The sequence below is a fragment of the Pterocles gutturalis genome, unplaced genomic scaffold (genome assembly GCF_000699245.1).
Source record: "Pterocles gutturalis isolate BGI_N339 unplaced genomic scaffold, ASM69924v1 scaffold23515, whole genome shotgun sequence".
In the NCBI taxonomy this organism is placed as follows: Eukaryota; Metazoa; Chordata; class Aves; order Pterocliformes; family Pteroclidae; genus Pterocles; species Pterocles gutturalis.
In genome coordinates this window covers 1-10,748 of record NW_010138873.1, presented here as the reverse complement: position 1 = coordinate 10,748, position 10,748 = coordinate 1, and the positions used below count along the sequence as shown (strand labels likewise).

The 10,748-nt window shown below is 42.1% G+C and overlaps 1 protein-coding gene across 1 annotated transcript; it reads left to right on the top strand.

The window, feature by feature from the left end:
• The first annotated feature begins 412 nt into the window (after window positions 1-412).
• LOC104460745 (exostosin-2-like) lies at window positions 413-10,096 on the top strand. Its single transcript, XM_010083172.1, has 4 exons — window positions 413-968; window positions 1,144-1,233; window positions 6,926-7,042; window positions 9,829-10,096. Exons 1-4 carry the CDS (start codon window positions 433-435, stop codon window positions 10,094-10,096), a joined length of 1,011 nt encoding a protein of 336 aa, XP_010081474.1. The 5' UTR covers window positions 413-432.
• The last annotated feature ends 652 nt before the right edge of the window (window positions 10,097-10,748 follow it).

The following is a 10,748-nucleotide window of genomic DNA, read 5'->3' as shown; positions in this document are numbered from 1 at the left end:
CTTGTAGGTGAGTGGGTTTGTTTGGTTTTTTTTAATTAGTATTCACTGTGAATGCAGTTAGACGTAGGTGGAGTGGCACCTATGAGGACTCGCTGCTTCTGTGGTGTTTGGGATTTCTCCCTCTCCTCACTGCCCAAGCCATGTCCTTTTCTGACTTGTGGTTGTTAACTGGCCAACGTTGTTCCGTTACAGCCTGGCCCAGCAGACAGCCTCATGCTGTCCTTGCCAAGTGGCTGTCCCAGTTGGCATCTTATGTTCTGGTGGGACATGTGAGCAACTGAAGAAATTTCACTGTAATGTGCAGAAGCAAAGAACGTGTCTGGAAAGGGTTAAGTGGATGTTTCTCTGTCTTGTGATAACTGCTTACCTCTTCCAGAGTCCATCCTAAAACCTCTCTCTGTTTTGTAGAGACAAGAGATAATTGATTCCATTATGTGTGCGTCGGCCAAGTACAACACCCGGGGTCCAGCCCTCATCCCGAGGATGAAAACCAAGCATCGCATCTACTACATTACTCTCTTCTCCATCGTTCTCCTTGGCCTAATTGCCACAGGAATGTTCCAGTTCTGGCCTCACTCCATTGAGTCATCCAGCGACTGGACCGTTGAAAAACGCAGTGTCCACGATGTGCCTGTGGTCAAGCTTCCTGCCGATAGCCCCATTCCCGAGCGGGGAGACCTCAGCTGCAGGATGCACACCTGCTTCGATGTCTATCGATGTGGCTTCAATCCCAAAAACAAAATCAAGGTATACATCTACTCACTGAAAAAGTACGTAGATGAATATGGGACATCGGTGAGCAACACCATTTCCAGGGAATACAATGAGCTGCTGACGGCCATCTCTGACAGTGAATTCTACACCGACGATGTCAACCGGGCTTGCCTTTTCGTGCCATCCATAGATGTCCTCAATCAGAACGCGCTCCGTATCAAGGAGACGGCTCAGGCTTTGGCGCAGTTATCCAGGTACTTTCTGAAACTTTATTGTGTGAATTTAAAGAACACAAAGTGGAAGAAGCTAAGGTTAATGCTGCAGGGGAGGATGCAGTGAGTCGATGCCAGAGCTGGGCTTTGACAGAACTTATCATCTGTATGTAGAGAACACCCTTCTAATTGTTTCCTGTTTCTTCTTTTGCCTTAGGTGGGATCGAGGCACAAATCACTTGCTCTTCAATATGCTGCCTGGAGGGCCGCCAGATTATAACACCGCCCTAGATGTTCCTAGAGATAGGTGCGTGTTTTTGCTGTGTTTGGGTGCACCGATCTGGGTTTAAATGCCGTTGAAGAAGCATCAAGCTCAGAAGTGCACCTGGTAGCAAAGGACTTGCTCCTTAACCTTGACAAAGCTGGAATATGACTTCCTCTCAAAAAAGGGAAGTAGAGAAGTCCCTGTCTTGTGTAGGACAAGTATTTGTTCCTGAAATCTGACAGTTTCGCCCCATCCTTAGTTTTATATGGCGTGTGGCTGACAGCGTTTGCTCTTAACTGTTGGGCTTTCTGTAAGGACGGAGAATCTTGAGGTTAGACCTTGTGTGTTACTGAACCTGAACACTTCACAGAATGTCCCAGTGGATGCAGGTTAAAAATTCAGACATGATTGTAGCTGTAGCTTTCTCATAGATGTCAGGTGCTTCAAGGGCATTTTAAAGCAGCTGCTCTACTTGACAAAACCATGGTGAAATTCAGTAGTTTTTGTTGTCTTAACAATTGCACTGTATTAGTAATCAGACAAATGTTCTTATTCTTTGGCAAGTGTGTTTTGAAAATATTTGCCAGAAACTTACAAGGCATGAATCCTGAGCTCAGTTTTCACTTGCAGAATGGTTTACTTTTGGAAGAGGAAAGGAGGTTGTGAGGCAAAGAAAATTGGAAAAAGAGTAAGACAAACTTATTTGGTTTAGATACTGTTACTGAATATGTTTGTACTAGATTAGCCTGTATGGGCTTAGTTCTGCTGAGGTAGGTCCTGTGTAACCAGTTCCTCTCTCGAAGGTCAAGGTTAACTTTCTTCTGCCAAATGTCAACAAAATCTTGCCTGAGATGTGGGATCTTTGCTAAGATGATTGTGTATGGAGTATATCTTGATTTATTTGCACCAAAGACAATTTAAAACATCCTTCAATGCCAGAACAGAACGTGTTTTTTTCTGGACATGTTCAAAGAGTAAGTTTACTCATTGTAATTACATCACTGACTGCGAAGTGAGGCTTTAGTTTTTTACTTCTCTGTATGAAATATTTTATATGTGTGTGGGTTGGCCTGAAGAGGGCAGCCAAGCATTGTTCTTACATAACAAGACCTGTTAATATGTTAGTAAATATTTGTATTCCTTACCGTAGGCTTTATGCTTCTTAAGGGGGATTTTCATTGTTTCATGGAATGGACTGCTCCAGGACTGTGTGTTTGTGGATGCACGTGGCTATAGAAAAAGTAGATTTGTTAATTGAATGCAGTAGATTTCTTACACTGCACATATTTTTTTTTTTTTTTACTTTTTTTTGTGTCAAATGCCTATTTATATTTGGTCTGATGTGTCTTGGCTTAGCACGCAGGAAATGTGTTATTTTGGTAGGTGTTTGTTTTAAGCGTTTGTCATGCTAACATGGAAAGTCGAATCATTTGAATAAAAAAGTAAGATCTTTTTTGGCATACAGCTGTTGCAAAACTTGCCAAACTGACTCACCCTGCAGCTGTGCAATCACTAGCTGTAATACATAAGAGAGGCAATAACGGTGCTTGAGGCAGAGAAATGGTGGAAAATCCTTTTTGTAGGCAGCCAACAGTTAGACTGTATCCAGTGTAGTGCAGAACCTGTACTGCAGGTCACAGATGCGAAGACAAGGGATCTGTGAAAAAGTCAGTAATGTGGACCTTGTCCTGGAAGGTGGGGTATGAGGTTACAGTATTATTTTGGAGACGTTTGGAGGTCTTAGTTCATGTGGAACAGAACAAGAGGCCTGAGTGTGCTTTCTTAATTTGAGAATGTCCACACCTGCTACAGACTGGGTAGTTAACAAGGTGTGAAGGACACTTGTTTGTAGCATCACAGGGTGAGGAGCTGCAGGCCAAAATAAAGATGCATTGGCAGAGTTCCGTTGGTTTTGAATGACTGGTCTGAACTGTACAACTCCAGAAAGATTGGATTTGTGGGATTTTGTGGATCTCTCATGAAATACAGAGGTAATATTTGTGACGTTTGCAGCGGGAGGGTGGTCTGTGTTCTCTATTCAGCACATATCAGAGATCATACATAGTTGAGCAGTAGTGGATTATGGGGTTTGATAGAGTTGTGTTCTGTTGATTTGCTGCAGAACATTAATCCAGGTAAAATAACACCTTATGAACAAGGAGGTATTCAGTTAGATCATATTTTTAAACCTGGAAAAGTCTTTAGCTAAGTTACCTCACTAAAGGGTTGTTCGGTTATTAAATATTTGAATCCAATTTCCAAAGACAGTGTGAAAGTGCTTTGTTCCATAATGTCAAAGAGGGAAGTCTGCCTTGTGGGCACGGAGGCTGTGGTGCTGGTATTAGCTGCCATAACATGTGTAATCTCCTGCCGTAAAACTTAAAAACTAAGCTCTTTATTATTTGTTAGTGCTATTGAATTCGGTACAATAATGAGGATGAAGGGATTTGTTTTGCATGGCTGCTCTGTAGCTGTGGAATGGAGCTTATGATCTATCGTACTTTTCTGGTCTGCTTCAGTTGATGCATTGGGTTTCAGTGACTTGTAAAGTTTGGCAGAAAGCTGCTGATGATGGCAGGTGGGCAGAAACGTTCAGAGTACAGACCAATTGGGGCACTTCCCAGAGAGAAAAAAGGATCAATATCTGAAAAGTGGTGAGGAGTTGCTCAGGAACAGGCTCGTTCCTCGCTGACCAGTGCAATTTAAAGATGATTTGTCTTGAGTACGTTAGGAGTTAATATCTCTGCTCCCTTGCTGCACCGTACAGTGAAAATCTTGAGTGGAGTTATTTAACGGGTGTTGGTTCCCTGGGGGTTTAGTTAGGTAAAAGTCTGCATGACACACACCTGCTTTCTCAGGGCTGATGAGGTGCTGTCATGTTTTCACCGGATCCAATTAAAACAATCTGGTTGTAGTTTCCCAATTACGGGGAGTGGGGGGGTTAAAAAAAGAGGAGGGGGGTATGAAGTGCAAGAACAGCAACACCCAAGCTAATGTTTTTCCGTGCTTGTAACTGAGTTAATATGGATAAGACATGGAACATGCAGCTTCAAGGGTGGGACGTAGTCAAAGCAGCATCGTACGTGTTACCAAGGCGGGGGGGGACACACATTGGAAAGGAATCCAAAAGAATCACTGGATTTGGAACATAAATTCTCACTCAGCACTTACTTGATTTATCATCCTGTTCTCAAGTTGATTTCTGCTCCTACCATAGTTTGTGTTCTGAGTAATAAAGGGCAAGTTGTTTTGATTTTGTAATTGTCAGTCAAGCTGAAATGCTTCTCTAATCCAGAGCCTGGGATTTTTGATGAGCTTCTTAAACACCACTCAGGACTGCTTGATTGACTGCTTGGGCGAAATCACATTTATGGCAGAGCGTGGCTGTGGTGTTTGAGCACTGAACAGAGCAGAAAGGGAAGTATCCTGTGGGACATCTGAGGGGGATTAGAACAGGCAGAACATACTGGTGTTTATCCGGGGTGTCATGTTCTGATGGGAAAAAATGATGAGTCTTGGATGACGGTTAGTTATAACGATAACCTGTTGTGTCACAGCTGTGGAAAATCTGCTTCTTCAGACACTAGACTAAGGATTTCATTTGGTGATCGCTGAAAACAAGAATATCTGCTAATGGATTGTCAGTGCCTCTCCCAGCCTCACCTTGACTTTTTGTTCTGGTCACTGGTGAGACGTGTCCCTGCTGCGACAGTAGGCAAGTTTGTGATAATAAGGCTTTTGGCTGTAATCGTAGCTGCTACAATGGGTACAGCTCCTCGAGATCCTTTCTGTAGTGCCTAGTGTAGCAGTGTATTTGTGTTCTGCTTCTTTCCACAGAGAAAGAGAGAAACTGGAATTGGAGAAATATTTTTTTCCAAACTACTGTATATAGTACTGTAAGCAGACCCAGTATCCCTGGGGCATTTTAAAGTCTAGCATGTCCTGCTCTTTGGTGCCACAGGACTGAAACTTTGATCAGCTGCTTGAGAAGCCACACCACTCTGAGCTGCTTTCAGAAACAGGATGATTGTGCCACCTGGTCACTGGAGATGAAATGGCAACTGAAAAGCTGATGTCCTCTGCTAGCGTATTTTGAAGAAGCCTGATTTGGAACAGAAGATAGTAACGGGCCTGCTTTTTCTGACATTGCAAATGATGCATTGCTTTGTTCTCTACCTTTGTTCTCTTCTGTTTCTTAAAGCTCTTCCATGTGGCAAAAGGTTGTCCCATCTAGGAGGAGCCACAGACAATCGGGGTCATCCTGTTGAGAGCTCGAGTTCTATCTTAATTTGTCAATCTTTTATGATTCCCATGCTGTCTGGCACAGTGTCCCAAGCAGCCTCTGCTGTTGGAAGTTAGTTTCAGAATACACAGAGTTCTTGTCATGTTTTCTGTTTATGACTTTTTTTTTTGTGTAATGTACTGTGATGGGTTAGCCCTTGGTTGGGGGCCAAACCACACACCCACTCACCGAATCCCTCCCCACCCCACCCGAGGATAGGGGAGAGAATTAAAGAGGTAAAGAGAAAAAAGGACTCATGGGTTGAGATAAGAACAATTTAATAACTGAACTACAATAATATTGAAAATAATACTATATACAAATGAGTGATACACAGTGATACTGCTCACCCACCCGGTGACCAAGGCTCAGCCTGTTCCCTGCTAACGATCCCGGAGCAGGGAGAGTCCCGAAACCACACTCACGGAATGGAGAGAACAGTCTGAGCATCCCAGACCGAAAGCTGACCGGGGTGGGGGAGGGGGAAAGGCCTTGGGAGAGCAACCACCTGGAGAGAGATGACCCAGAGCAAAAGAGAACCGGAACCAAAAGGGCCGATCTTCCGGAGGGTCCTCACCTCTATACTGGGCATGATGGGTATGTTATAGAATAGATTATCGGCCCCTTTGCATCTCAGTCCTGAACCTAAGGTTGAATCCCAGGCTGGTCACTGGGGCTGTGCTTCCTCCCAGCTTCTCCTGTTTGCAGACAGCCAGAGAAGCTGAAAGACCTTGGCAACAGCGTAAGCATTACTTTTTATCAGCTTTCTGCTGAGCACAAATCCAGAACAGAGCTTCTTGCTAGCAATTATGAAGAAAGTTAACTCTGTCTCAGCTGAACCCAGGACATATCCAAATGAGATAAATTTCACTAGTGTGTATGATCACTTTGAAAATACAGTTGTAAATAACTCCTTTTTATTTTCCGACTTGAGAAGTCCAGAGTCACTGTAAGCTGCCAAAATACTATGTTATTGTACCTGGGCTTGTTTTTGAAATATAGCTTGTCTCTGACACTGAGAGCTGTGCTACACCCTATTTTAGTGCAGGCATCAAGGAATATGTTATCCACTATAAATAATTAAGAATGTCTTTCTTTAAATTAAAATTGACTTAGGATATGTAAGCTTGCAAAAATGCAAAATTAGCATAATGACGGCAATAGATTAGATTTCCCTATATTAATGCAAAAACAGTCCGTTCCTCAGAGATCATATGCAGTTGTAAGCATTATGTTGATGACTAGATCCAATCTGGCAGTAAGCCCAGTTCACAAAAAAATAAAGTGAACCGAAAAACTGCATGAAAAATGCCACTGACAAAAGTTGAGGAAAAAAACTTATCTTGGAGCATGCATCTTCTTGATTGTTCTGGTAATGACAATCAGTACATCACGCTGGGAGTTTGACTGGTATACACACTCTGTTTAAAGTAATTTTCTTGTCTTTTTCAGAGCTCTGCTGGCTGGTGGAGGCTTCTCCACGTGGACTTACCGGCAAGGCTACGATGTCAGTATTCCTGTTTACAGCCCGTTGTCAGGGGAAGTGGATCTGCCAGAAAGAGGACCAGGGTAAAGCGATTCCCATGAACTGTGCAAAGTGTATCCAATATTGTGTTTAATACGGATGCTGTAAGTAAAGCAGGGCAGTAATTCAAAGCATGTCTTATGGATACATTCTTCTTAAATCAGTTTGGATTTTTTTGTGGCTCTCAAGTCCTTTGAAAATGACATTGAGAGTGTGGAACAGGAAAAGCGTGTAGATACAGCTCTGAAGGAAAGAAGTTCTTTATTGCAGAATGAATCTTAAGGTTAGTATGGTTAGCTCACGAAAAAGAAGAAAGAGAGATGATTGGATTATGGGAATAGTTACATCCAGAGCTTAGAATACTCTAGTAATGGAGTAAGACATAAATACAAACAATCCCTCCAACCTTGTAGCTGGAAGTAAAGCAAGACGAGTAGGAAATAAAGCACTGATTGTAACAGGGAACGTAATTAGCCATTGAAATGAGCTACATTGGAAAGTGGTGGTTTCTCTAATACATTCATGTCTTCAGAACAAGAGTAGGTAGAAGTCTGGAAGACATGTTTTAATTGATTATGGAAGACTGCTCTTTTAATATTCCGTACGCCTCTGAACACAGCTGAAAACATTTCACTATAGCAAGGCCTCTGAGGCAGTGGGGGTAGATGACTTCTCCAGTGATTGTGAAGGTCAAGTTTAGAAATGCAGCAGTTTTAGGTACTTTTTTTCTGACAGCATCCTGTAGAAAATATGAATTACAAGAGTTGAAAACTGTGTTTAAAAGGGTGCTGCTACTGTTCTTGTACTTTGGCTTCAGTGGTCTTCTCCTCTGGTAAGGGCAGCGCTCCTGCTGTTCCTCTGGGCTGCCCCAGGTAAGATATTGCGATCACTTACAGGACAAACTTGTGCAGTGGTGATTTGTTTTGCTCACACCCTTTATGTTTGTGCTTGTGATGCTCCTGGACCAGGCCAGCATAGGGGAATCTGGTTGCATTCCAGTCAATTCTTCATAGATCTCAAGTACGGTTACGGTCTGACCCAGAGTGAAAACGTGCTTTGTGTTTCAGTCTGGAAAGCATGAACGTGATGATAGGCTTCTGCACGTATAGAAACCAGGGTAAAGTCATATTGTTCACGTCCATATTGTCAGCTAAATGCTGTGTCTGGTTTTAGGTCGGATAAGAGAAACTTTTGTGAGAGCTGATGGCAATGCATGAGTCTGTGTCCACTGAATATTCTGGAGCTTCCATGTTCTCAAAGTTTGTGGGGTTTTTTTGGTTTGTTTCTGGTTTGTTTTCTGGTTTGTTTTAGTTTTTTTGGATTTTTTTTTTTTTTTTTTTTTGAGGAGCAGACTGTAGTCCGCGGAGTACCATCTAGTGGCCAGTTGCCATTACTAATGGAAACGCATTCCCAGGTTTCCACTGCACTAGTGTGTTATTTCATGGGATGGACTTGCTTTGGTAACAAGATTTGATAGCTAGATTTTGAGTGTCGTAGGATGATGACAGTTTCAAGGCAAAATTTGGTTTTAAACATATACACAAACCTGTGTAATTTTTAGCTCATTATAGGTATTTATTGTCACTCATCTGCAGCACTGTTTCTTTTTTTTTTTAAGGCAAATCCTTTTTTAATCCTCTTATAGAGCTGAACTGGGGGGGTTTGATTTGCTCTCCTTTTTAGTTGGATTGATTAAAATATTTTAAATCTACGTCTGCTAGAAATATATATTCTCTAGAGCTGCTGGTAGCAAGTTGGTAGCAGCTGGAGGCTTGAGGAAAAAAATGTTTAAAAAATATTCTATGCAGGTCTCATCTGTTAATTGGAGCAACTGAAGTGACCAGCATGAAAATGAGTAGAAGAGGTGAGAAGAGCAGCAGGAGAGGTCTGACTTTGTAAAGTGCGTTGTTTGTATGTGTTTTCAGAGCTGTAAATTAAAGATAGCATCATGTGGAGTAGAACTGGAATCCTAAGTGCAGGCTTCGTGTTTCCTGTGTTCTTTTGGCAGGGTGAGGGCAGGCACTCGCTGTGTGTTCCTTTCGATGGGGAGCAGTGGAGCAGTCTGGCTTAGCTGACCCGTTTAAAAAGGAAACCAAAATGTATAAGAATAACAATTATATGACATGCTATTTTCCAACATTAACATAACTTTTTAAAGCAGTGAGCACGCGATTTGAGACTGTATTCCTGTGTGTTTACCTCCAGTGTTGAGTAGTGTCTTGAAACACTTCGGTATGAAGGCAAATTTTAAATATTCATGGTTTTGGAACACCGTAGGAGCTGAGAGTGAATGGGATAATGGACCTTCAACTTTGTCCTGGAAATGTTGCCTTGATGTTGCCCAAAAGGGACAGAACTGAATCGCAGCTCGTGAGATGAGCTTGTCTTGTTGGCTGCTGTCACCGTATCAAGACTAAATAAGCACAGGGTAGCTGAGGCATCAGTTCAGCATCTTTTTACAGTTAAAAATTGGTAAGAAAATATATGGGAGGTGAAACCAGCAGCAGCATTTGTGTCCTATCTGTACATAAACACCAAACAGAAGAACAATCCTGGCATCAGTAGGTTAAAATGCAAGTGCCTGTTCTGATGTAATAAGCACTCTTTTAATATACACATTTATTCAAAGTTGTAAATAATGCTAAACCACTTACTATCCAAGATTTAATTATCATTACACTTTCCAGCCTTGTTTGAGAATACGGTCCTGGCAGTGTGTCCACATTTAGTTAATCTTGCTCTGCTTTTCTGGGATGGAAGGAAATGTGTTCTAGAGCATCTTGGAAGTAAACTCCCAGTGCTGTCAAGTAACCTAGCTGTGGTTTTTCAGTCCTCGCAGGTATTTCATTCTGTCATCCCAAATGGCTCTACACCCAGAATACCGGTCTGAGTTGGAAGCTCTTCAGGCTGAGAATGGGGAATCTGTATTGATCCTAGACAAATGTACCAATCTGTCAGATGGGGTCCCTGCTGTGCGCAAACGCTGTCACAAGAATCAAGTCTTTGATTATCCACAAGTGCTTCAGGTAAGGTGCTCTCTCCTGCAAACTCCTCTTCCCCTTGGAGACTGTCTTAGCTGTGGAGCTGTCCCCGTTTAGCACTGGTAGGGTACTTCCTCGTATTTAGTTAACTTGCTTGCTGTGTTTTGAAACTACATGATTCGTCATGTGAGCTTGGATGTTATATCCTAACTTTGTTCTTATTTTTAAGAGCGCCAAGAACTATGTACTCAAACTGATATGCAGGCTACACTGCAATTTGAAATAACAAATTAATGAGATTGGTCATGGTGGTCATCTCATAACGCATGACAATGTCACGTAAACTTAAAAAATGATATGAAGTTACTGCCAAATACATCAGCAGTGGGAGGAGAAAAGTTTGGAGGCCAGACAAAATTACTCGCTTTAAAATTGGGGAAGAACATGGGAATCCACACTGTCCAGAATAACTGGCAAAATGACCTTCATCAGGCATGAGTTTGGAATTTATTTCTCACATATGACAGTCCAGGCCTTGCTAGATGAAGCTTGGAACAGAGGATGGCTTTGTCAATTAGAGGGAAGATTAAAATGAACTTTGAAGAGCTTATGCATGGATTTATTTGAGGGCGAAAAAGCGCCACATTTAAGGAGAGTGGTCAGTTTATATTTTTTATATGCAGCTTAATAGCTAAACCCTACAAAATTATCTGTCTAGATATGGCAAACTGAGCTACAAGACTTAATCATAGAATGGTTTGGGTTGGAA

What these genes read in the sequence shown, in the direction of transcription:
- LOC104460745 (XM_010083172.1), top strand. Translation starts at nt 433, where the DNA reads ATGTGTGCGTCGGCCAAGTACAACACCCGGGGTCCAGCCCTCATCCCG. An exon ending in GCTTTGGCGCAGTTATCCAG is followed by an intron (nt 969 to 1,143) that starts GTACTTTCTGAA and finishes CTTTTGCCTTAG; the next exon opens with GTGGGATCGAGGCACAAATC. An exon ending in CTAGATGTTCCTAGAGATAG is followed by an intron (nt 1,234 to 6,925) that starts GTGCGTGTTTTT and finishes TGTCTTTTTCAG; the next exon opens with AGCTCTGCTGGCTGGTGGAG.